At 43.6% G+C, this 25520-nt stretch overlaps 1 protein-coding gene across 1 annotated transcript; it reads right to left on the minus strand.

Moving 5' to 3' along the window:
- Nucleotides 1-78: 78 nt before the first annotated feature.
- CKAP4 (cytoskeleton associated protein 4) lies at nucleotides 79-23558 on the minus strand. Its single transcript, XM_074226761.1, has 2 exons — nucleotides 22138-23558; nucleotides 79-11075 (listed from the first exon to the last, which is right to left on the minus strand). The coding sequence occupies exons 1-2, from the start codon at nucleotides 23485-23487 to the stop codon at nucleotides 9744-9746; spliced, it is 2682 nt and encodes an 893-aa protein (XP_074082862.1). The 5' UTR covers nucleotides 23488-23558; the 3' UTR covers nucleotides 79-9743.
- Nucleotides 23559-25520: the final 1962 nt, after the last annotated feature.

Raw genomic sequence — 25520 nt, forward strand, 5'->3', positions numbered from 1 at the left:
GTATAGTTAACTGTATTTCAATGGGCAGCTAAATGACACAATGCTAGACATGGAGTCAGGAAGACTCATCTTCATGAGTTCAAATCTGATCTCAAACACTTAATAGCTGTGTGATTGTGGACAAGTCACTTGACCCTGCTGGCCTCAGTTTCCTTATCTGTAACATGAGTAGAAGAAGGAATGGCAAACCACTTCAAGATCTTTGCCAAGAAAACCCCTAAATGGGGTCCAGAGAGTTAGACACAAATAACAACAAAATGCATTTCAACATGTTTTAACCATATGCATTTTATTTTATGCTTTTAAAACTTTATTCTGAGAAGAGGTTCATTAGCTTTACCAGGTTGACTGCCAAACATGGCCATGGCGCCTAAAAGATTAAGAAACATTATCCTGGGGGCAGCTAGGTGATACAGTGAATAAAGCACCTGGAGTCAGGAGTTCAAATCCAGTCTCAGACTCTAGATACTCAGTAGCTGTGTGGCTTTGGGCAAATCACTTAAACCCATTGCTTCCCAAAAACCAAAAAAGAAAGGAAGAAAGAAAAAGAAGGAAGGAGGGAAGGAAGAAATCTTAACTTGAAAAAAATTAGAATAAAAAAAAGAAAGAACCCTTACCCTATTTCAGTGTAAGCTCCTTAAGATCAGGGTCTGTTTTACTTTTCTTTTTTTTTTTAATTTAGGGGCTTTTTTTCCAAGGCAAATGGGGTTAAGTGGCTTGCCCAAGGCCACACAGCTAGGTCATCATTAAGTGTCTGAGGTTGGATTTGAACTCAGGTCCTCCTGACTACAGGGCCAGTGCTCTATCCACTGCACCACCTAGCCGCCCCCTGTTTTACTTTTCAATTTGCATACTCAGTACTTGGTACATAATAAGCCCATAAATGCTTTTTTTATTCATTCCATAATTATAATAATAATAAATAGCTAACATTTATATATCACTTTAAATTTTACAGAACACTTAGAAATACTATCTTAGATTTTTTATTTTATAAATGAAAAAACTGAGGCAGACAAAGTCAAGTGACTTGCTTGCATCACACAACTAGTAAATATTTGAGGCTGGATTTGATCTTAAGTTTTCCCAGCTCCATGTCCATCACTCTATCCACTGTTCCATCTCTGTTCATCAATGGGTAGGACCAGGTGACCTGAGTCCTCTTCCAGTTCTGAGCTCCCTGAGTTAGAAAGCATGGTCTCAAGTCTTGGGTTAGGGTGGTTGCATGACACTGGGCATGTCATGTCATCACTATCTGTAGAATGGGCATATTTTGAAGGCATTTGAATCAATTAAGCTAATGGATAGTTTCCAGTTTCCTTTTTGTTTATTGTCTCCCTACCCCCATTAGATTGTAGGGGTTTCTTTCTTATTATTTGCATCCCTAGTATTCAGCAAGGTCTTTGGCATATAATAGGAAGATAATAAATGTTTATTGAATTCAATTGAAAGCAAGGGCTGAATGTGGCCATTTTTCTGATAATGCTGTTTTATACAAATTAGTCACTAGGTGGCAGACTTTGGCAAGCTAAACTTTCAACCTACTCCCCATAGCTATCAAAATGGGCTGTCAAAGTTTATTTTCAAATAGGGATGAACAGCCACGGTTAAGGAAGTAGCTTCAGGACCATCCCTTAGAGAGATGTGGGATGATAAACAGTACCAACCACTAGCACTATCACCATAATACCTAACATTCATACATCACTTTCACTTGTGTCCTATAAATGGACTCATTTGATCCTCACAGTAACCCTGTGATGTATTATTACTCCCATTTTACAGATGGAGAAACTGAGTCAGCTGTTAAGCGACTTGTCCAGAGTCACATAGATAGTAAGTATCTAAGGTCAGATTTGTCCTTGGACCTTCTGAATCCAAATACTAGGTTCAATCCCTTAAAACTTACTGTGAAATTTTTTTCATTTATTTATTAAATTATCATTTATTTGTTTGTTTGCTTGATCATTCATTCATTTATTATTTTATTTTCCTTAGTTATATGTAAAAAATTTTTTTAACATTTATTTTTTAAAATTTTGAATTCAAAATCTCTCCCACGAGGCAGCTAGGTGGCAAGGTGGATAGAGCACCGGCCCTGGAGTCAGGAGTAACTGAGTTCAAATCCAGACTCAAGACAGTTACTAATTACATAGCTGTGTGACCTTGGGCAAGGCACTTAACCCCATTGCCTTGCAAAAAAGAAAACTCTCCCTTCACCTTCCCTCCTTGAGAAAGCAATCTGATATCGGTTATATATAGATATTCATGTAAAACATTCATGGATTTTTTTAAAAATAGATCAACTGTTTAACAGGTAAAAAGTGAGCTTCAGGTGCACCTTCCCAAAGTCACACAGCTATGTAATTATTAAGTGTCTGAAGTTGGATTTGAATTCAGGTCCTCCAGGGCCGGTATTCTATTCACTGAGCCACCCAGGTATCTCAGGTGCAACAGAAAAAAAAGCATAGAAGGTCACTTGGGAGGCTGGAGGGTCAAAGCTCAATAGATCTGACAATGGCAAAGGAGCTTGGGGGCCAGAGCTGTGGCAGAAGCCAGACCTGGTGGGGATCTTCTTAAGGGACTCCATCAGGAAACTGAAAAGAGAAACAAGGTAGGTTGAAAAGCTGAAGGAACAGAGCCCAGGTACAAGCAGACCTAAGCAGAAGTCAAGGGCCAAGTGATGTCATCAAATTGAAATATTGTTGTTTGTCCATCCTTCTTGGAGGGAACCATGACATCAGGGAGGCAATGCCATGACTTTGATATGAATTGGAGTTCAGTGAGGGAGATCTGTGCTAAGTCACCAGCCTCATTTTCTCCTTCAGGGCTATCTGGGTCCTATGGCCAGATATGGATCAGGATGACTGGAGATGGCCCTGGATGCAGTGGGTCTTTGGAAGCTAAAGTCTTTAAAAGTTCTCATTTTGAGTGATTGGGCAATACTCATTAATTAATACTGATTAATAAGGGATAAGGTTTGTCAAGTGAGTGTAGCATAAGCAATGAGGATACAAAGAAGAACAAAGCTAGTTCCTGCTCTCAAGGAGTTTATATTCCAATTAGGAAGGCAGCATAGGGACGGCTAGGTGGTACAGTGGATGGAGCACCGGCCCTGAAGTCAGGAGGTCCTGAGCTCAAATCTGACCTAGTTGTGTGGCCTTGGGCAAGCCACTTAACCCCATTGCCTAATATGAGGCACTATTCCTGTTGTGAGATTTGAATTTGTGATTTCCAGCTAGGAAATTCTCTTTCCTAAGGCACAAATGTAGATTATAGATTTAGAGTTACCTCCATCTCTGAGATCTAGGTATATGTCCAGGGTCACAAAGAGGAAGTAGTTCACCACCCCCATGGGTGGTTGATTGTCCTCAGTCCCTTAAAGACACAGAGATTAGGGACCTGGGTGACTGGGAGGATGGTGGGATATCTGAAGGAAAGATTTCAAAGACTCATAATTTTGAGATGTCTATGGGATGTCCACAGGAAGATATCCAGTAGGCAATTGACTGGAGGGAGATTGAGGCTGACTATTTAGATTCAAGGGAGTCATCTGCCCAGATATATCTGAAACTATAGGAATTATCCCTTAGAAAGAGGGGTAACAGCTAGAGTAGGTTCTGGGTTCAGGTCCAGAATTCTGAGAACTTTGATATCTTAGTATGGAAAGGATTGTGATCAAAACACTAAAGTTTCCTCATCAGATGGTCTCTAAAGTCTCTTCCACCTTTAAATCTATGATCCTATGATTATCAGGAATGAGATTTCCAGAAAGATACTGATTTTCCTTTAAGTCCTAATTAAAAGTTCCCTTTCTACAGAATACCTTTCCTAACTTCTCTTCATTCTAACAATGTCTTCTCTCTCTCTTGTTTCCTATTTATATCATATATAACTTGACTCTGTTTATTAGTTTGCTCCTTGTGATTATGAGTTCCTTGAGGGCAGAAACTATTTTTTGTCTCTCTTTTTTTTAATCCTCTAGGACATATTAGGTGCTTAATAAATGTTGATTGAACAAGGATTGGATAAAAATAGAGTCTAAGGCAGAGCCCCAGCAGATATCCATCTCTATTGTGGCTGCTATTTGTTCATTCTGGAAGATCATGACATCAGGAAGGTTATGCAAGGAGGACATGCAAGTGAATTGCATTTAAATGGGGGGGGGGGGGGTGCTGTGCAAAATCACCAACCTCCCTTTCTCCTCCAGAGCCATCTGGGTCCAGTGGACAGACATGAATCAGGTTGACTGGAGATGGCCCTGGATTCAGAGCAATCAGGATTAAGTGATTTGCCCAGCTAGTGTCTGAGTCTGGACTTTTACTCAGGTCTCCTGACACCAGGGTCAGTATTTTATCCACCGCACCACCTAGCTTGCTCAATTATTAAGGTAATGGGATAGGAAATCCTAAAATGGAAAAGGATCTAGAAAAGGAAATTGAGAAGTAGGTGGGGGGGGCACATGAATGACTCTTTGTGACTCCCTTTGAGATTTTCTTGGCAAAGATACTGGAGAGATTTGCCATTTTCTTCTCCAGCTCATTTTGCAGAAGAGGAAACTGAGGCAATCAGGGTAATGTGACTTGCTCAGGGTCATACAGCTTCCAAGTATCTGAGGTCGGATTTGAACTCAGAAAGCTGAATCTTCCTGATTCCAAGTCCAGGGCTACTGCACCAAAATTCGCCTAAAATTTAACAAAAACCAAAGGCCCTTTTAAATCTTCAAGACAGTCTAGGTTTCTGGGAAGGGAAGGTCACTGAAATGCTACCGAGAGGATATAACTTGGTGATTATAAATTAAGTGGAAGTTTCAAGTGTTTTCAAACTCTAAGTCAGAGAGCGTCTGGAACAGAAACATTGCACTGATGAGCAGTAAGAACTCAAAAAGTCAAGTTTTGAGAACTCTCGGTGGAAAGTGCTACCTATAGAAAAAAAGGGACTATGTTCCCCTTAGGTTTTAATTCCCTCATCTGGAAAAATGAATGAATTGAATTAGTCTCTAAGATCACTTCTAGTCCTAAATCAAAGATCCTATGCAGTTTAATGATGAGATATTCAGAATAGAATGCCAAGTATTAAAGCTAAAAGGGCTGCATGGGCAAATTCCTTCACTTCATTCATAAAATGAGGACATTGGCTTCTCTCTATTTAACGCCCCTAGAGCAGAGGTTCTTATTCTTTTTCCTTTTTCTTGCATCATGGCATCCTGATTTGGCAGTCTGGTGAAGTTTATGGGCCCCTTTTCAGAATCACGTTTTAAAATAAGAGAAAAGTTAACCTTTATTCAGTTAATGCTCATGATAATAAAGATGTAAGGTTTTTATTGTTTTGTCTTTCCTGTCCAATCTTGAGATGTGTCAATAGATTTCTCTAGTGCTCAGATAGGAGGGGGCAAGGATCCCCTTCCGGCTCTGAAATTCTCTAATTCTAGGGGAAATGGAGGAAGAACTCATGTCCTTTTACATACTACTCAAGACCCCCAAAGGATCACCTATTCAGCTATGGGAGGAATCTCTAAAAGATCATTACCATCCAAACTCTTCTTTTTAAAGAGAAGGAAATGAAGGACATGTCAAGTTGTGATTTTGGTTTGAGAGATTATAGGACCATAGAGATAAAGCTGGGAGGAATCTTAGAGATGATCTAGTCCAACCACTGTTTTACAGATGGAGAAACTGAGGCCCAGAGAAATAAAGCAACTTTTACAAGTCACAATGAACTAGGATTTGAATACAAACAGCTTGATCCTACATTCAAGCTTTCTTAATAATAAACCCCATGCAGGATCCTGGTATCAGAAAGACCAGAATTCAAACGTGACCTCAGAACCTTACTGTGTAACTGTGGGCATGTCACTTAATCCCAATTAGCTCCAAAATAATAACAAATAGACTCCATACTTTGGTGTTGGTTCACATAATCTCACAAATAAAACAAAATGTTTGCTATGATAGTAGATTGTCTAAGTTACAGCATGAATTTGAGGGATTGGTATCATCATTCAGCAAGCAATTATCTTGTGCCTATTATGTTCATGGAGCTCAAGTAGGCACTGAAAGGGTCAGGGAAGAGTGGAAAATGTAGTCCCTACCCTTAAGCTTCCTATAAGCATGATTCAGTTCAGAAAAATGTAATATGTAAAAAAAAATTAAACACATTTATAAAGTTATGTTTATAAACATAATATGCATATTATCTATAAAGTATTTAAATGGTATATACATATATACAAGCTTAAAACTATTGGTTTCTTTAAAGTTAATTTGTGTATGTTTAGCCCATCCCATTAATTGTGTCTGAGAGTTCATGATCGCATTTGGCATTTTCTTGGCAGAGATACCGGAGCAGTTTGCCATTTCCTTCTCCAGATCATTTTCCAGATGAGGAATCTGAAGCAAACAGATTTGAGTGACTTGCTCAGGGTCACACAGCTAGTAAGTGCCCTAGGTGAGATTAGAACTCAGGTGCTCCTACAATCAAAGCCAACTCTATAATCCACAGCACCACCCAGCTCATCCTCCTAAAAGCTCAGCCCTATTTTCTATTCTTCCCCTACCCCATTTCAGTGTCTACTGCAAAAAAACAGTAGGCATGTAATAAATGTTTGCTGAATGTATTCAAGTGAATTCAAACAAACACTCTAAGAAGCAGGCTGGTCTCGTGGATGGAATCACCCTGGGTGGGTTCAAAGTCCCACTGGCTAGGGGACCTTGGGCAACTGGGTGTCATAGTAGATAAGAGTATGGGACAGAGTCAGAAAGAACTGAATTCAAATCTGGCTTCAGACACAGCTAAAACCCTATGCACTTCACTTGTGGTCAAGTTTCTTTGTTTGTAAAATGGAGATAACAAAAGCAACTCCCTCCCAGGGAGGGGAGCAAAGAATATAATTGGGAAAACCTTAGCAGTGCTGACAGATAGCAAACACAATATAAATACCAGCTATTATTATTATTATTAATCACTTAATGCGCATGGAAACTCTAAGACTTGAATGAAGATGGTTATCTACCGATCTGAAGAGAGTTTCCTCATCTGGGATTTCTCTAAACCAAAGAAATCATAGGTCTCATCTCCATACCTAACATGTCAAGGACAATATTAGGCAAGGCAGAGACAAAGAGCCAAGTCAAAAACAGAACAGTTTACCAAGTTTGAGGAGGAAAGGGGACCTCCAAGGAGAATCCAAGGAAACTGGTTGGAACTTTGTAGCAACTAAGGAGTCTAAGAGTCAAAGATGAAGAAGGAGGGCATTTGAAATATGGAAGACTGAGGTCTTCAGATACCTGGCTAAGGAATTGTATTGTGAAGGAAGTATATAAACAGCAATGAATTCAGAGTCTGTATCAGCTACCTTCTAGCCCTCAGTTTCCTCATCTGAAAAATGGTTAAGTTAGACAGGGTGACCTCTAAATCTATAATCCTCAGTGAGAGAACTGTGGATAGGACTAGACTTGTGATTTCATTGGTATAGGTAGAATCTCAAGTGAGGAAGTTCACTCTACCAGTCCAGATTGGCAACTGTTAAAATAATGATCTTAGGCAGCTAGGTGGCATAGTGGATAAAGCACCGGCCCTGGAGTCAGGAGTACCTGGGTTCAAGTCTCAGATACTTAATAATTACCTAGCTGTGTGGCCTTGGGCAAGCCATTTAGCCACATTTGCCTTACAAAAAAAAAAATAAAAAAATAATGATCTTAGATCACAAATTCTTAATCTCTGTGTGTGTGTGTGTGTGTGTGTGTGTGAGATGTACCCCTTTGGTAACCTGATGGAAATGTTGGACCCCCTTCTAGAATATTTTTAAAATCATAAAATAAGATAGGTAGTGTTACAAATAGAGAATTGGGCCTGGAATCGGGAAGATCAGAGTTCAAATTTGACCTCAGATACTTACTATTTGTGTGACCCTCAGTAAGCCACTTCATCCTGTCTGCCTCAGTTTCCTCCTCTGGAAAATGATTTGGAGAATAAAATAGCAAACCACTCCTGTATCTTTGCCAAGAAAACCCCAAATGGAGTCACAAAAAGCCAAGCACAACTAAAACAATTCAACAATTATCAAAATATTAAAGCGGAAAAAAATCCAGTTAAAAACCTTATCCTAAATATCTGGGTCACCGAGGTTAAATTGACTTCCCCAGGGTCAGATATATGGCAGAAATGAGACTTGGAAGACAATAGAGAAGGGAAGGGAATAAGCATTTTTTTAAAAAGTCTGCTATGTCCCAGGCTCTGTGTTAAAGGCGTTCCAAGTATCTCATTTGATCCCAAATCCTCCTTGGGTTTCAGGTCAGCTCTCCACTCTCTAAGCCATGCTTCCTCTCTGGGGAGGAAAAGAACAAATAAGTGGCAGGATCCCAGTCAGCTTTCCAGCAAGTGATTGAATACTCAGAGGCCTAGAGGATAGCCACCACTACCTTGAGCAGCTCATTGTTGAAAGGCAAAATCACTTTGGGCCACACCATCAAGGAGGCCTGCCCCTCAAGCAAATAACAACTCCTACCACACCCACAAGTACAAAGCTCCAAAGTGTTTATTAAGAATTAAAAATACTGTAAAGAAGCCATACAGTTCATTCACAGTCAACTAAACGAACATCTGAAATTACTCCCAATGGAGGAAAAACAAAATGGCTTTAAGGAAGGACAGGACAGGACAGACCATCAGGAATAGGGCAGCTCGGGGACAGAGCAAACAATGACATGAAATGCAGTGCATACTTTTTTTTTCCCATTGACAGACAAGGAATCCACTGTTAGCAGATCCCCAAGAGTATCATTTTTTTAAAAAACTTTTAAAAAAAAATAGGTTATAGACATTTGGTCTGCATACCTGAGGGATCGCCCCATTCCGCTGTGCTGCTCCTGGGATATGATTCAAGACTATATCAGACCCCTTTCCTGGGCTGCTAAGTCTAAGAGTTATCTGATAACCCATCTAGAAGATTTGGCACAGATGGGTTCAGGATTACTCAGTGTGGATGCCCCATCTTGGCATTGGAAGCCTTCTGAGTCTTGCATAGTTACCTTTGATATCACTAGAGGATGTATAGAATGGGGGTGGGAAGAATAGGGATGAAAGAGAAACTATGAGAAAGCACCTATGGGAGGTAAAGTAGTTTAAAAAAACCCAAAAAACTAGGAATTGTAATAATTTTTTCCCCCTAAATTGTGCTGATGTTTCTGGTTTCCAGCCAGTTTAAAAGTGGAAGACTATAAGTGACTGACATCTCATGGAAAACTTGGGCCTTCCCTCATGCCCATTAAAAAAAAAATCAAACCAAAAAACCAAATTTATTTTCCTTAAGGACAATTTTAATTTAGCATTCTTTTTTTATGACTTGAGTAAAAAAAATGGTGGCCAAGATGGTCCTTTGAGGCTAATAATGCTAATCTGTTCCTGTTTATTGTCACCTGAAATCATTCTCGACCTTCTGTGAGGTTTGAAAAATCTTTTTAGCAGAAACCTTGGAATCCTGAAGATGGGGGCCCTTCAAGGAGAAAGCTAAAAGTCAATACAAAATAATGAAGCAATCATAGCCCTGTTTTCATAAGTATAGCCTACGAATGGCAAATAAATTAAACAGGTTGGCAAGGGGGCATCGGAAAATGCCCAGGGGCTTCCATGAGTGCCTATTGCTCCTTACAAAAAGGGATAAATTTTTTTCTTTTGGCCATGAGAGATGGGGGTGGGGTGGGAAGGGGGGACTTTGAAATTCCACACCAGCATCGATAACTCGTTTAGATTTTTTCATGAATTTTCTCAACTTTCACAAATAGTCGATCCAGATCACTCCTCAGGTCATCCAATAAACTTTTTGTGGCCTCTAAATTATTCTCATTGGTTTCAATTTTCACTGAGTAAGCGACCAGACTGTCCACAGCAGTCCTAACCATTTTGAGGTCTGATTCCAGTTGGTTTAAGGAGGACTTTAAGTCATCCAGGGATGCCAGTTTTTCTAGATAGTTAGGAGGGAGAGAACTGTCCTCCTGGTCTTTTTCAAGCAGAGTGTGGACCTGTTTCCGCACCTTCTCAAGAGAGTCCACGGCACTGGGAAGTTCACTCACGCTTCTCTTCAGGTCCTCCACATCGTTGTAGAGGGAGAGCTGAGACTCCCCCAGGCTTCTCACGGTACTCTCAAGGCCATCTTTATCCACATCCAGCAGTCCATGGGAGGCTGTGATGCCTTCAAGGTGCTCCTGGAGACTGGCCAGCTGATGGTCATGATCTTCACTCTTGGAAAGAAGAGATTCCAGAGTTTTCATCTGTTGAGAAGTTGCCGTCTGAATGGTCTGGAGGCTACTTTCCAGATGCTCAAATCTGGAATCAAAATCATCACTCCTCCTCTGAAGAGAGTCTAAGGCCTCTGTGTTCTTGAAAATGTCATTCTCTTCTTGGTGGTCAGAGTTTGCCTTGACCTGGCGCACATCTTCTTCCAATCTCTTTATCTCATTGGGGAGTTGGGACAAGGAAGCCTCAGCCTGAAGAATCTTCTCCCTCAGGGATTGCAATGTGAGATGTTCACTGTCAGCAGCTTCCCGGAACTTTTCTTGCTCTTGTTTCAAGCTCACCAATTCTTTGACTTCAGTGTAGACATCAGACTCCATGGTCTCCATGGAATTTTTCAAAGACTCAATATCCTTATCTCTGGATCTCACAGAGGTCTGAAGTCCATCCACCTTGTCCTTCAGGGCCTCTAAGTCATCTTTGTACCAATCTGTCTCCTCCAAGGAAGCGATCTTGGCTTTCACCTCATTGATTTCCTTCTGACTCCTCTTCTGGACATCAGTGAAGATGGCAATGTTCTCATTGATGGACTTGGTGAGCTCTGTGAGTCTCTCTTCCACGGTGTGCTCCAGGGAGTTGAAATCCTTTTCCCTGGCATCCTTGACGACGTGGATGCCATCCGAAAGGTCCTTCAGGATCTCATTCTGCAATTTTTGCAACACTTCGCTGATACGATTGATCTCATTCTCCCCCTGTTTGATTGCCTTCTCTGTCAGTTCTTGCTTATGTTGGGAGTTTTTCAAGATGGACTCAAAACTCACAAATGTAGACTGCAGAGATTGCACCTAAAAGAAAAAGGCAGGCTGTTAATTCCCAGGAGAAGCAGATGGATTGGAAAGAGGACAATTTACATCCACCACAATCTGGTAACCTATCAGCTCTATATAGGCTAGTGATCAATCAACTAGAATTATAAAGCCCTATGATGTGCCAGGCTATATTGGTGCCAGAATCCAAGATGGGCCAGGTTGGTGGTCTTGGGACGGATGAAAATAGATCAAAATACATAATTTTGTAATGAAATTTGTCATTAGTGACTCAGCAAACACACATACCCCACCTCTTCTGATGCCCCTAACAACATGGCAGAGAAAGCCAGTTCTAGAATCAGTTCTAAGCCTAAATTCCAGTCCTAATTCAAGTCAATAGGATTACAAAGGAAAGCAATTATATTGTAATACAAGAATTTGTGTGTGTGTGTGTGTGTGTGTGTGTGTGTGTGTGTGTGTGTGTGTGTTTAATGAGATCATCAGTGAGATGCCCAGTATCCAAGACTAGGGAGATGACAGGTCCACTGAATTCTGCCCTAACATTGTGAACGAAGTACTAGGTGTCCCAAAAGTCTTGGTGTACTTTTATACTACTTGCCTTAATAATAGATTTTAAGTGATTAGCATAAAACTGCCCTAAGCTATTAAGCTATTCGCTTAAGACATATTATTTAAGCAAATAGCATAAAACTGCACTAAGATTTCAGGGACATGATATATGATATGCCACTACTGGACAGGGATGTGTTGGATGGCACCTGAAACCTGAGCCAATTTTAAATCTTCAGGGGGAGTGTTTGTTGTTGTTCATCCTTTGTTTTGACTAATAATATCAGGAGAGTGATGTATTAACTTGTACATGAATTGGATTTGAGTGAGGCAGAGCCACACTTAAACAGCTATGTTTATTAATACATGTGGAAAGGAGACCCGGTGGTCACACTGCTAGCTAGCAGCAAAGTCATGATGGGAAGCCAGGTTCTTTGGATTTTTGCTCTCTCACTACCCTGATCATCAGTCTCCCCTTGAGATGCATAACCACACAGCATCTGAGACCACTTTTGATGATACCCTACATTCTCTCTTCCCTTTTTCCATTTCCTTCAGTCAAGTTGTGGCCAGACCTGAAGCTGCTCTGAACTCCATCATTCATGAGTGCTTCTGGAACTTCACTGATATATAATGGGGAGAAAGAAAAAAGAATTTTTAAAAAATTCTCTGGTTAAAACTACTCATGGTTAGGAGTTAGATCAGATGTCCTCTGGTTTAGGTTTTTGCATGGCAATGGGGTTAAGTGACTTGCCCAAGGCCACACAGCTAGGTAATTATTAAGTGTCTGAGGGCAGATTTGAACTCAGGTCCTCCTGACTCCAGGGCAGGTGCTCTATCCACTGCGCCACCTAGCTGCCCCCCAGATGTCCTCTTAAGGACATCTCATGATGTCCCTTTCAGTTCTAAATTCATTAGATCTCATTACCTGGGTACAAATTTTGGGACTGTTACTATCACTCAAAATCCCTGGTTACTTCAGTCAATTAAAACATTACAACTTCAAAGTAGAAATATGAAATGAAATTTCTTCCCCTTTTTGCAAGGTGAGGAACTCTGGGTACAGAACATTTCATTTAATGTCAGAATTTTTCCATATGTTACTTAGTTTTATTGCAATGCTTTTTTAAAAAAAATTTTTGTTTCATAAGGAATAGCTGTCTGAGTGCATCAGGAGAGGGAGGAGAGCTATATTGGGATGCGAGCGTGCTTTCAGAACAAAAGTTAGCAATAATTTTTTTAAGGAATACTATGTGGAGTGGAAAGAAGGCTAGCTTTGGAGTCAGGTGACTTGAGTTCAAATCCTAGACCAGGCTACCTATGTAACCTTGGCCAAGACAATTTCCTAGTGTAGGCCTTGATTTTCTTATCTGGAAAATAAGGAGATTGGATGAGAAGAGCTCTCAGGTCTACCCAGATTTGAATCTAAATTTATCAAAAGGTCATTTGGTCTCTCCATTTCCAGACCAGAGTGTAAAACCCTAGGCTACAATGCAAATGTAACCCTTTGTCTGGAGAAAAGAATGCATGGATGAGTGGATGAGGGTAAGGCTCTTCCCACAACTACAAGCTCATAGTAAATGTGAGCCTATCTAGTGGAAGATTAAGGGCACATCCTCATAGGCCAAAGGTAAGTTACTATTATTAAATTATGAGAGCATTAATAGATTGCCTAAATACTGCGCCACATGGGAAACATGACAATGAAGTAAAAAAAAAGGACTGGATTTCTTATCTATGAGCCTGAGATTGAATTCAGTCTTGGATATCAGCTGTGTGACCTTAAGCAAATCACTTCATCATTTTGAAATTCAGTTTCCTCAATCAGTAAAATGGGGGGGGGGGGGTGGAGATAGCCCTAGAAGGAAAGGATTAGTTCCTTTCATTTCTAATTCTATGATCCTATGTCCTGGGCTTAAATATTGAGTCTAGTACTTACTACCTGTGTGATACTCAACAAGGCACCTCCCTTGTCTGAGCCTTAGTTTCTCATTCTGTGAGAGGAGACAGTATGATATGTAGTAGAGTCTGGACTTGTAGTCAGAAAAATCTGAGTTTAAATTCAATCTCTGACATTTATTAGTTGTGATCACAGGTCACTTAGCCTCTCTCAGGCTCAGTTTTCTCAACTGCAAAATGGGGGTGATTGTTCCAGCACCTACCTCCTAGGACTGTCAGGAAAACACTGGAAATTGGAGGGGGGGGGGAGAAAAAGAGAAAGGAAGAGAGGGAGAGAGAGAGAAAAAGAGGAAGAGGGGGGGGGAGAAAGAGAAAAAGAAAGAAAGGAAGTTCTGATTACAGTCTATTAAAAAACTCCATCCAAAAACCCAGGCTGTCTAAACTAAATCTATTTCCCAATACCCATTAATAGGTGTGTATTGAACAAAGGCTTCTCTCTGATGCCCTGCACCCCTGAGGTTTCATCTTCCATTTTACACACCAAGCCAAATGAGAAATTCTCATTTAGAATCTGGATGGGGAGATCCAATCAGACATATCTGAAGAAGTGAGTTTCTATCCTGAGCACTGTCCTGAAGGTAGGCCATTGATAAGACTGGCCGGTGGCAGGGGCTCTTCTAAGTTTCTGTGACTTCAAACTTCCCCACCACTCTTGATCTACAAGAGACTCAGCCGTGGTTGCAGCCAGACCTGAAGCTGCTCTCCATCAAGGCTTCCCTTTATTTCTCGGCTGGAATGTCCGCTACTGGGGGGGGGGGGGGGGCATAGGGGTTATTTTTAGCTTCAGGGGACTGGGAGTTAGAGCAGAACAGGAAACATCCCTGGCAGCCAAGGCTACGAGTCAAACAGCTGTGTAACTGGCAGGATTCCCTGACTAGCCTCATCCTGAGCAGGTCCCAAGGCACCAGGAGACTACTGAAAAAATGTTCCTTCTCCTATCCCATCCATTCAGTCAATCGGCAATTATTAAACACCTAATATATGTAATACACAGTCCAGGGTACTGAAAGGAGATAAGAGACAGAGAGGGAACTGATGAGACTTGGGGTCCAATCCCTCATGAAGGGGTTTTTAACCTCAGGTCTGTAAACTTTGTTTTTAAAACTGTATTCCAATATAACTGGTTTCCTTAATAATCCTTTGTATTTTATATGAAGCAATTAAATGCATTACTTTAAGAAGGGGTTATAAATTTTATAGACTGTCCAAGGTTAAGGCACAAATAGGGTAAAGAATCCATGAACGAGGGGAGATGACCTTGGACAACTCCACCTTTCTTGATCTCTAAAGAGCTCTACTAATAAATAGGTTTATTTGCCTGAGGCTTACAGAATTTCAGAACTGGAAAGGACTCAAGAACCATCAAGGAACCATCCAATCTTGGGTAAAAGCATGCTAGTGAAGGAGAATCTATAATCTCGAGGAAGTGGAATTTTATCCCACAGAGCTGAGAAATTCCATTTTGTAATTACCCCTAAGCCCAAACAGTGGAAGGGGAAGAAGAGAGCTCTGGGTGTGACTCTGACCCCTGACCCCTTTATCTCCCTGGGTCTTTGTTTTCTCTTTTTTTTAGGTGATTAGACAATGACATGAAAGGTCCCTTGCAGCTTCTAAATCTGTTAACTCAGCTAAATTCCTTCCACTTTGAAGACTGTGATCCCAGGTCCAAAACTCAGTCTTCTTCTGTCATTTACAAGTTATCTGACCTGAGCTATAAGGTCTTCATTTCCTCATCTGTATAAAATGACACAGTTAGACTTAGTACCTAGATCCTTTGCAGCTCAAAATCTATGATGCTCATAACTACCCCAATCTCTTAATGGGAAAGAAGTAGTACCAATCCCACCCAGGCAGTTCTGGAAGAGAACAGAGCATCGAGTTTCAGAGAACCTGGGTCTGAATTCCAAATCTGCCAACATATGCTACCTCAGGTAAATCACTTCCCTTTTGTGTCTCAGCTTCCTCATCCATAAAATGAAGGCCTTGTACTAGATATCGTTTCAGCATCATCAGCATTCAGAGTACCTTCCTCCCAGGGAAATTATGGGCTAAATCAATATCATTGAATGCCAGTCAGCATGGACCAAGTAACTGCCTTGCCAGACCTTTAATTCTACTTCCTGGCTAGCTGACCATGTTGATTTTATAGGACTTTGGTTGCCATCAAATTCATCTTCCTATATCCCTCAACCTTGCACCCTTTCTCTGGGGCTCCTGTTCTGATAAGAGGAACTTTTGTCTCATCTTGTCTGGAAGCAGACCTCCATAACACTTCCCCACTATATTTCCTCACCCAGAGTACAGTTTCCTTTACAACTTTCCTTTATAAGTGAGTCCTCCCCCAACAGAATGTGAGCTCTTTGAAAGCAATGATTTGCTTGCTTAGCTGTCTGGCATATGCAGATACTTAATGCTTTCTTTAGTCAAACATCCAGGGGTAGCTATGTGGTGCAGTGGATAGAGTACTGGCCTTGAGTTAGGAAGAACTGAGTTCAAATCGACCTCAAACACTTGACACTTAACTGGCTGAGTGACCTTGGGCAAGTTACTTAACACTGCTTGCCTCACACCCAGGGCCGTCTCCAGTTGTCCTGATTTAGATCTGGCCACTGGACCCAGATGGCTCAGGAGGAGAAAGTGAGGCTGGGGACTTAGTACAGCCCCCTCCCTCCAATCCAATTCATGTGCTCGTCTTGGCATCACCTCCCAGATGTGGTGGTCTTCTTCAAAAATGAAGGACAAACATTATTATAATTGTTAGTCATACATCCATCTCCCTATCGATTCCTCCTCTCCATCCATCTATCCACTTATTTATCCACCTACCTATCATTTACCTTTCTAGTCACCTATTTATCCATCCAACTATCTTATCTACTATCCATCCATCCACTTCTATTCAACTATCTAAGCATCCACCCATCATTTATCTATCCATTCAACTAGCTAGCTATCTATGCATCTACCTCTCTATTCATCTATCTATCCATCCATACCGATCTACCTAATTATGTTCCAAATACTATGCAAGTTGCCAGGGGAGACACAAAGTTAAAAGTTAAAGCAAGGTCCCTGTCCTTAGGCAGCTTACAGTCTAGTTAAGAGATAGGGAACAACTAATTCATAATAGCTTAATGAGATATAAAATCCTCTGAGAGGTCTTGAGGCAGGAGAGGAAAGTTCAGGGAGAGATCATTGAATAGGAAAAGGTGTGGGCTAGGGGTGAAGAATGATCAGGGAAGGCTTCATGGAGGAGGCAAATGTGCTATAGGATCTCAATGAATGAGGTCATGTGATATCATGAAAAGAATCCTAGCTCTGGGGTCAGAGAATCTAGATTCAAATTCTCTTTTGCTTGCTCCAGCTATGACTAATATGGGAACTGGTTTGGCATGACTGAACACATATAAACTTTATCAAATTGCTTACCATCTCAGGGAGAGGAGAGAAAAAAATTTGGAACTCAAATTTTTTCAATATTAAAAATTATCTTTATATGTAACTTGGGAAAAATAAAATCTTTAAAAAATAATAGTAGAAATTTTAAAAAAAGATTTGTGTGATCTTGGGAAAGAATCTTATCAGTTTCCTCCCCAATCCTATGAAGAAGTTGTCTTTCAGTTCTAGGTGTATGATACTCTGATCATGGAATGACATGAGGGGAAAGATTTGGAGCTCTTCTGAGCCAACCACAGACTCTCAAGGTCAGAAGAAAACTCAGGCATCATCTCATCCTTGCCCTCCCAGCCGATAATTCCTTCCCTGACATTCCTGACAAGACACCATCCAACTGAGATCACTAGTCTCACCACCTGAGAGGGGCACTGAGAGTTTAAGGTAATAACAGCAGATGTTTCCAGAGTTCTGAAGTTACAGCACTTCACAGATGGCATTGCAGCTAATATGGGTATGGATAGCAGCAAGGTGGTACAGTGGGCAAAACACTGGACATAGAGTTGGAAGGACTTGAGTTCAAATCCTATCTTGTTCTCTTACTAGTTATGTGACCCTGGGCATGTCACTCAACCACACTGTGCCTCAGTTTGCAAATCTGTAAAATGGGGATAATAACAGAAGCACCTATTTCACAGGGTTGTCATGAAAACCAAATGAAGATATGCCTAAAGTATTTTGCAAAATTTAAATACATAAATGTTCACTATTATTATAATACTTATTTTATAGAAGAAGAAACTAAGAGATTGAATAACTTAGCTATGGTCTCATAGTAAGCATCAGGGTAGGACTCTAACCCAAGTCTTCCCTCCTCAGAGCCCAGTACTCAAGCCTCTAGAAATGTTGTTTTCTCAACTGGTTTTAAAGATTAGATGAAAAAGGGATGGGAGGAGAAGGTCTAGGAAGGAAGAACAAGTTAAAACAAAGGTAAAGACATCTGTCCAAATTCGGTCCATGGGGCAGTGGAGAGAGGAAAGAGAATGGTGGTGTTGGGGAGTAGTGAGAGATCTGCAGGGGAGCTGATCAAAGGAGGAGATGATCAATGGTCTCATTTGGTTGACAGATTGAAAAAACTATTGCTAAAAGACCCAGAAAGGGTGACTTCCGAAGACCAGTCGGATTGGGGAGAAAAGAATGATCACTGAATCTCAATTCACTGATTTCTTGAAAGCAACTGGAGAAATGACAAGATTCCCCAGCGATGCCCTGCTAAAAAATCTGCTAGTGACAGATGTGAACACAGGTCTTCCTGGCCAATTCTGAGACTGGCTCTTAAGATGTCCCTACCACCTCTTTGGATGCACCATCTCCCAAAGATGAAGTGTTTCTCAGCACGCTATTCCAGCTGGAAAGGTTTAATGGGTTAAACATCCCTCTCTGTGATGTGGTGGAGAGAGCACTGGGTCCATCAAGTCCCATCTCTACCTCTCACATGGGGTTATCTCCCATATCCAGCACACATTGTCCGCATGACACTGGAAGAGTGACCTAACCTTGCTGGGCCTCAGTTTCCTCATCTGTAAAGTGAAGAAAGAGCTAAGCTAAGATCAGATGAGTCACCCAAATCTATGGAATATACAGATCAACAACTCCAGAGTGCTGCCCAAACCACATTAAAATGTAATTGGGCGATATTTAACAAAACTACATTAGACAATACTACAGTTTTTTAATCGAAGTCAATATGCATACCACAGGAATCCTTGAGATTGTTTCTACTAGAGTTTGACTAGTTCTAAGATTCCTTCCATTCTATGCAACCCTTAAAACACCTAGAAACAGTAATGGAAAATAAATAAAATAAGCATTACATGCTACTTCTATTATGTTGTCATTGAGTTGTTTTTCAGTTGTGTCTGAATTTTTGTGACCCCTTTGGGAGCTTTTTGGCAAAGATGTTGAAGTGGTTTGCTATTTGCTTCTCCAGTTCATTCTACAAATGAAGAACCAGAAGCAAACAGGGGTTAAGTAACTTGTCCAGGGTCAGGCAGCTAAAAAGTGCTGGAGGCCAGATTGGAACTCACAATGAAGAGTGTTCCTAACTCCAGGATCAGCACTTGATCCACTGTGCCACCTAGTTGCCCCTTTTACATTATAATCACATGTCATTTCATTATGATTGTATTATTGATAAAGAACATTATTTATGTGAATTTTATAAATGAACCAATATTTTATTTATATATATATATATATATATATATACATACATACACACACATATTTTATACACACACACATACACATATTAAAGGGCTGTACTGGAAGAACTCTAAATTTAATTTCAATTCTAAAATTTCAGAACCTTTGGGAGGAAAGAAGTCCTTCTGACTATAAAGGCCAAGGACCTAGGATCAAATACGTTTCTGACTTTTACACTCTGGGCAACAAGGGGCAAATCAGTCTTGGGTCTCGGTTCCCTCAACTGTAAAATAAGGGAGTTGGACTAAATGATCTGAGGTTTCTTTCAGCTAGCTTCCCAATTCTGGGTTCCCAGGTAAGTTTAGGATGCCAGGAGAGGACAAGCACTGGATCCACTCTGACTTCTTAGTCTGGGACAGCTTGGGTGGGGCCCAGGCTGATGACAAGCCTGGCCACCTTTCCCCAGCCCTCCTGAGCCATTCTGCAGACTCAGCTGTTTCCAGTCAATGAAGAATCAGCTCAGAGACTGGGAATTTCCTTCCAGGTCAAGGCTAATGTTTTGTGACAGGTTCCCTTTGCTAATCACCCTTCGGCTGACAAAATACTACTGTAGCCCCATTCAGAGAAATACCTTTTGAAGACGTGTTTCCCCCACTGCTGTCTAAACAAAGACAAAGAGGGGTTCTGTTTAGAGGGAGAAGATTGGGCACCCCCCAACCCTACCCCACTGGGGCTGCCCAGAGAGGCTCTGCAGAAGGCCCACTTGGCTGGATCCCTATCCAACCAGAGCATCCCCCTTCCCTGAAAGGGCTAAGATGATCCGATCAGCACCAGGGACACTCCCAGACAGAGCCAGATGCCAACTTCTGGCTCACTCGCCAAAGCAGACCCCGGAAACAAGCAGGCTTGCTGTACTCTGAGTGAAAAACAGGTTCAAAGCTCTCACATTTATTAGGAGATGACCATGGACAAGACCCTTTATCTTGCTGTCTCTCAACTCTCAATGACACAGTGAATAACATACCAGACCCAGAGTCAACTCAAATCGGGTGTCAAGACTCTTACTAGTTGGGGGACTCTGAGCATGTTGTTTAACCAGTACAGCTGCCTCGATTTCCTCATCTGTAAAATGAGGATAATAACAGTCCCCAACCTCAAAGTCATAGAGAAGGGTCCTTTTTGTAAATCACTTTTGTAAACTTTAAAGCACTAAATATATCAAATAAAAAAGACACGAGAATTATAATCTATCTCCAAAATAAATTCTTAACGTAGAGTTCTAACCAAATCATCCCAACTTACAGAGGGGGAGATAAGGGAGAGTCCTCATTCTAGCATGAAATATAAATTTTTCAGGGACAGCAGGGTGGCGCAGTGGATAGAGCACTGGCCCTAGAGTTAGGAGGACCAGAGTTCAAATCTCGCCTTGGACATTTAATAATTATCTAGCTGTGTGACCCTGGAAGTCACTTAACCCCACTGCCTTGCAAAAAAAAGAAAAAAGAAAAACTAAAATACAAATTTTCCTATTGGATATTCAAAACCTTTCCAATCTATTTTTCCAAGTTTTAAATTATACATCACTCCCCTTCCCAGACTCTACAAGTCAACCAAACTAGACCATTAGGTCTTCCTCACATACTCCACTGCGTCCAATGGCCACACCTTTACTCATGCTGCTTCCTGTGCCCCGTGTGGCCTTCTGGAGACTCTGGAGCCTTCTTCAAAGCGCCCCCCCCCCCAAGCCCTTCTCCACTTCCCCACACTTCCCCACATTAGCTTTTATATACATTGTCTATTCTTCTGTCACCTTTCATTTTCTTCCTATAAACTTTGTATCTATTTTCGAGGTCACCAGTGTCACCCATAGAATGTAAGTCCTATGAAGGCAGGGACTGTTATTCTTTTTTTGTCTTCGACCCTCTCCTATAATAACTCACACATGGTGAGATCTAACGAAATGCTTGTGATCACCAGTGATAAATTTGAAGTTTCCTAATCTGTAAAATAAAGATAATAGCTAAAGTACACCAGGCTCAAAGGAGTTTTAACACATCTATATAAATATAGATATACATATTTAGTGCTTAGGATCCCAAGATAAATAATGATTACTATTATTTATATAGGGGTTTAAGATGGTGCAATGTATAAGAGCTCTGGCCTCAGGCATTTACTAGCTGTGTGACCCTGGGCAGTCACTTCATCACATCTGCAGGGGGAAAGATCAACAACCATCCAGTGCTTCCCAAACCATAATAAACTGTAATTGGGGAAATATTTAACAAAAAATAAAAATACAATTTAACATAGACAATACAATGGAGAAGGAAATGGCAAACCACTCCAGAATCTGACAAGAAAACCCTAAATGGGGTCATGAAGAGTCAGACACGGCTGAAAAAAAAAGACTCCCAACAAATTAGAGTTCACATAGCATCTTAGAAATATTATCTCATTTGATCTTTACAACAACCCTAGGAGGCTGATACTAGCTATTATTATCTTCATCTTACAGCTGAGGATACCGAGGCAGACAGAGGCTAAGTGATCTAATCCCTTCCTTTTATAGATGAGGAAATGGAAACCTAGAGAGATTAAATGGTTTGCCTCAGATCCAATTGGTAGAAAGTTCTTAGGATCATAGATCTGGAGCTGAAAGGGGCTTCAGAGGCATTTAAGTCTAGTCTCATTTTACAGAAAGGGAAACTGAGGTATAGAGAGGTTCAGAAAGGATTCATAACATACAGTGCCTTAGAAGTCCTTCATTTTATGGGAGAGTAAACTGAGACCCAGGAAAGGGAGATATGACTTCCCCAAGGTCACACAGCCATGGAGCCCACTTGCCAAACTTAACCCACTAAGTCAGCTCTACTGTTGCCGTGGAGAGAGAAGAGGGATGATGCCCTGGGGCTGCCTTGCTTGCTGCCCTATTTGGAAGGAGAAGGAAAGGAGGAATAGGGGCTGTTACCTTGTGTATGACGTCTTGTAAGCCCTGGCCCAATTCCTCTCTCTGTCTGGTGAAGCCCTCATTCCGGAGCCGGATCTGATGGACTTCCTCCAAAACGTTACGGACATAGTAGACAGAGAAGCCGGCCCCGGCAATGAGGGTGAGGTAGAAGAGAAAGTTGAGAACCTTTGCCAGCTTGCCAAAGAAGGAGGAAGAGGAGGAGGAGGAGGAGGCCACTGAGGATTTCCCACCACCTCCCCCACCCCCTCCCCGACTGCTGCCCTTGGGGTGGGCCTGTTGGTTCTGTTGCTGCTGTTTGGGCTGTTGGTTCTGCTGTTGATTCTGCTGCTGTTTGGGCTGTTGGTTCTGCTGTTGATTCTGCTGTTGTTTGGGCTGTTGGTTCTGCTGCTGCTGTTTGGGTTGTTGGTTCTGCTGCTGCTGCTTGGGTTGTTGGTTCTGCTGCTGTTGCTTAGGTTGTTGGTTCTGTTGCTGCTGCTGCTGTTTGGACTGTTGGTTCTGCTGCTGATTTTGCTGTTGCTGCTTGGGTTGTTGGTTCTGCTGTTGCTGCTGTTTGGGTTGTTGGTTCTGCTGTTGCTGCTGCTTGGGTTGTTGGTTCTGCTGTTGCTGCTGCTTGGGTTGTTGGTTCTGCTGTTGCTGTTGCTTGGGTTGTTGGTTCTGTTGTTGCTGTTTGGGTTGTTGGTTCTGCTGCTGCTGCTGTTTGGGCTGTTGGTTCTGCTGCTGTTGTTTGGGTTGTTGGTTCTGCTGTTGCTGCTTGGGCTGTTGGTTCTGCTGTTGTTTGGGTTGTTGGTTCTGCTGCTGCTGCTTGGGCTGTTGGTTCTGCTGCTGCTGCTTGGGCTGTTGGTTCTGCTGCTGCTGCTTGGGCTGTTGGTTCTGCTGCTGTTTGGGTTGTTGGTTCTGCTGCTGCTGCTTGGGCTGTTGGTTCTGCTGCTGCTGCTTGGGCTGTTGGTTCTGCTGCTGCTGCTTGGGCTGTTGGTTCTGCTGTTGTTTGGGCTGTTGGTTCTGCTGCTGCTGCTTGGGCTGTTGGTTCTGCTGCTGCTGCTTGGGCTGTTGGTTCTGCTGCTGCTGCTTGGGCTGTTGGTTCTGCTGCTGCTGCTTGGGCTGTTGGTTCTGCTGCTGCTGCTGCTGCTTGGGCTGTTGGTTCTGCTGCTGGGCTGCCTGCTTGGCAGGCTGGGGCGACTGCTTGGGCTTGGGCTGCTGCTGCCTGGGCTGCTGCTGCTGCTGCTGCTCGGACTGCGGCTGCTGCTGCCTCTTTGCCACGTCATCGGGGCCGCCCGCCGGGTGGGCGCCCTTCTCGGAGGGGGCGGACGAGCCCTGGCCGCCCTTGGAGCCTCGCTGCTTGGCGGAGGACATGGCCGGGCCGGGGCCGGGGCCGGGGCCGGGCCGGGGGTGGCTGGGGGACTGGGGGGCTGAGTGGGATGGGGGAGAGGGGGAGCCGGAGCGCGCCCGCCGGCCCGCCCGCCCGCCCGCCCGTCCGGCCGCCCGCCTGCTCGCCGGCCGGGTCGGTCCGCTCGCCGGAGCGGCCGCCTCCTCCTGCTGGGTCCCGGGGCGCGGGGGGGCACCGGGGGCCCCGAGGGCACCGGGGCGCACGGGGACCTCCTGGCCGCGCTGCCCACGGCGAGAGAGGAGAGCGAGCGAGGGACGGCCGGAGGGAGAGAGGGAGAGAGAGAGAGAGAGAGAGAGAGGGAGAGAGAGAGAGTGTGCGGGGAGAGAGGCAGAGCGAGAGGAGGAGGAGGAGGAGGAGGAAGGAGGCCGGCCGGGAAGAAGGAGGGGGCGCCAGCCGCCGCGGGCCCCGCCCCGCCCGAGTGGGGAGAGACTGCCACGCAGGCTAAGCCAGCCGCGCGCCCCGCCCCGCCCGGCCCGCCCCCCGCACGCCCCGCCCGGCCCGCCCCGCCGCCACGACCCCAAACGGGGCGGGGGAGGGGAGGGGGAGGGCCGCGCGTGGGGGGAGGGGGAAAGCGGGAAAGAGCAGCCTGGCTCCCTTCCCACCGGGCGTGTTCCCGGCCTGGCCCGCGCCCCCGGCCCGGCTCCAGCCCCGGCCCGGCTCCGCCCTGCCTGCCTCAGTTTCCTCCTCCGAGGATGAGCCGGGAAGGCCATGGCCAAGCCCTCCAGAACATTCCAAACGGCCCGCGGAGAGTCGGACCGGAGGGAGCGGCCCCCCGCTGGAGCCCCCGGGAGCCCGGGAGGGACTCCGGCGCGGGCATTCTGGAACCCCGGCTTGCCATGGGCAAAGCCAGCGAGGGTCGGAGGCGAAACCCGCCGGAGGAAGTGGGGGGAGTTCAGAAATTCTTGGCTGAAAGGGAGCAAAAGGCCACCTGGTGCCCACACAGACCAGGAGGAACCGGGCCTCCAGGAGGCAGCGTTCCTAGGATCATGCACTCCTTCAAACCCTAGGGTTAAACCCCAGATTTTTACAGATTAGGAAACTGAGGCCCCACTGGGGGCACTTGCGAGGCCGGATTTCAATCTCAGTTTCGGGCTCTCAGACCTAGGATCATTTGACCACTAGATCCTGCATGTAGAAGGGACCTTTGAGGGCCACCAGGCCCTTCCCCTCCCCCATTGCAGAGCCTTGGGAAGACCGAGGACTTCTTTTGGAATTCCAGCTCTGCCTACCTGTATGACCTTGGGCAGCAGGTCCCAAGGGAGGCCCGTCTCTCCTCCAACCTGTTTCCTCAGCTGTAAAATGAGGGGTTTATTAGATGATCTCTAGGACTCCTGTCTCTCAAACTATCCTCTAAGGCAGGCTAGAGGAGGAAAAGGGACTCACCCACAACCGTCTTCTGATTTCCGAGTCAATCGAGGCTCCATCATCTGGCCTTGCTCTTGCTTCCTCAATCCTTTGGTGTAAACAGTGGTCTCAGAAGTGCTGATCACTTAGCAGGAGAGAGTTGACCACCTTCTCCTCTCAACAGGGGCAATTTTTATGTGTTCTTTGGGAACAAAAGAAGCTGCTAGCCTGATGGGGCAGGTATTGCCAGTCATAAGACTACAGACTTTTTGGAACCATCTAGTTGGATCATCCAGCCCAACTTCCTCTTTTTTTACAGATGAGGAAACTGAGATCTAGAGAGCCTCAAGGTCAAACAGGTAGGAGGTGACTGAACTGGGATTCTAACCTGGATCCTCTGATTCTAAATCTAGGCTACCAGATTGTGCCGTGATGCTTCTCTTTTCTTATTTGAAAGAGATGGGACTCTTTGAGCTACTTCTGAGGTGGGAGCAAGAGACTGTAAGGGCCCCCTCTTTAGGACAATTTCTTTTTTTGTTGTTGTTTTGGTCCTTTGTAGGGCATTTGGGTTAACTGTGTGGAGACAGCACCTGCCCTAGAGTCAGGACCACCTGAGTTCAAATCCAGCCTCAAACACTTGATACTTATTGCTGTG

The sequence above is a fragment of the Macrotis lagotis genome, chromosome 2 (genome assembly GCF_037893015.1).
Source record: "Macrotis lagotis isolate mMagLag1 chromosome 2, bilby.v1.9.chrom.fasta, whole genome shotgun sequence".
Lineage (NCBI taxonomy): Eukaryota > Metazoa > Chordata > Mammalia > Peramelemorphia > Peramelidae > Macrotis > Macrotis lagotis.

Coding starts and splice junctions, on each gene's coding strand:
- CKAP4 (XM_074226761.1), bottom strand. CDS start 23,487: ATGTCCTCCGCCAAGCAGCGAGGCTCCAAGGGCGGCCAGGGCTCGTCC. Junction 11,076..22,137: donor TACAAGACGTCATACACAAG/GTAACAGCCCCT, acceptor TTTTTCTTTTAG/GTGCAATCTCTGCAGTCTAC.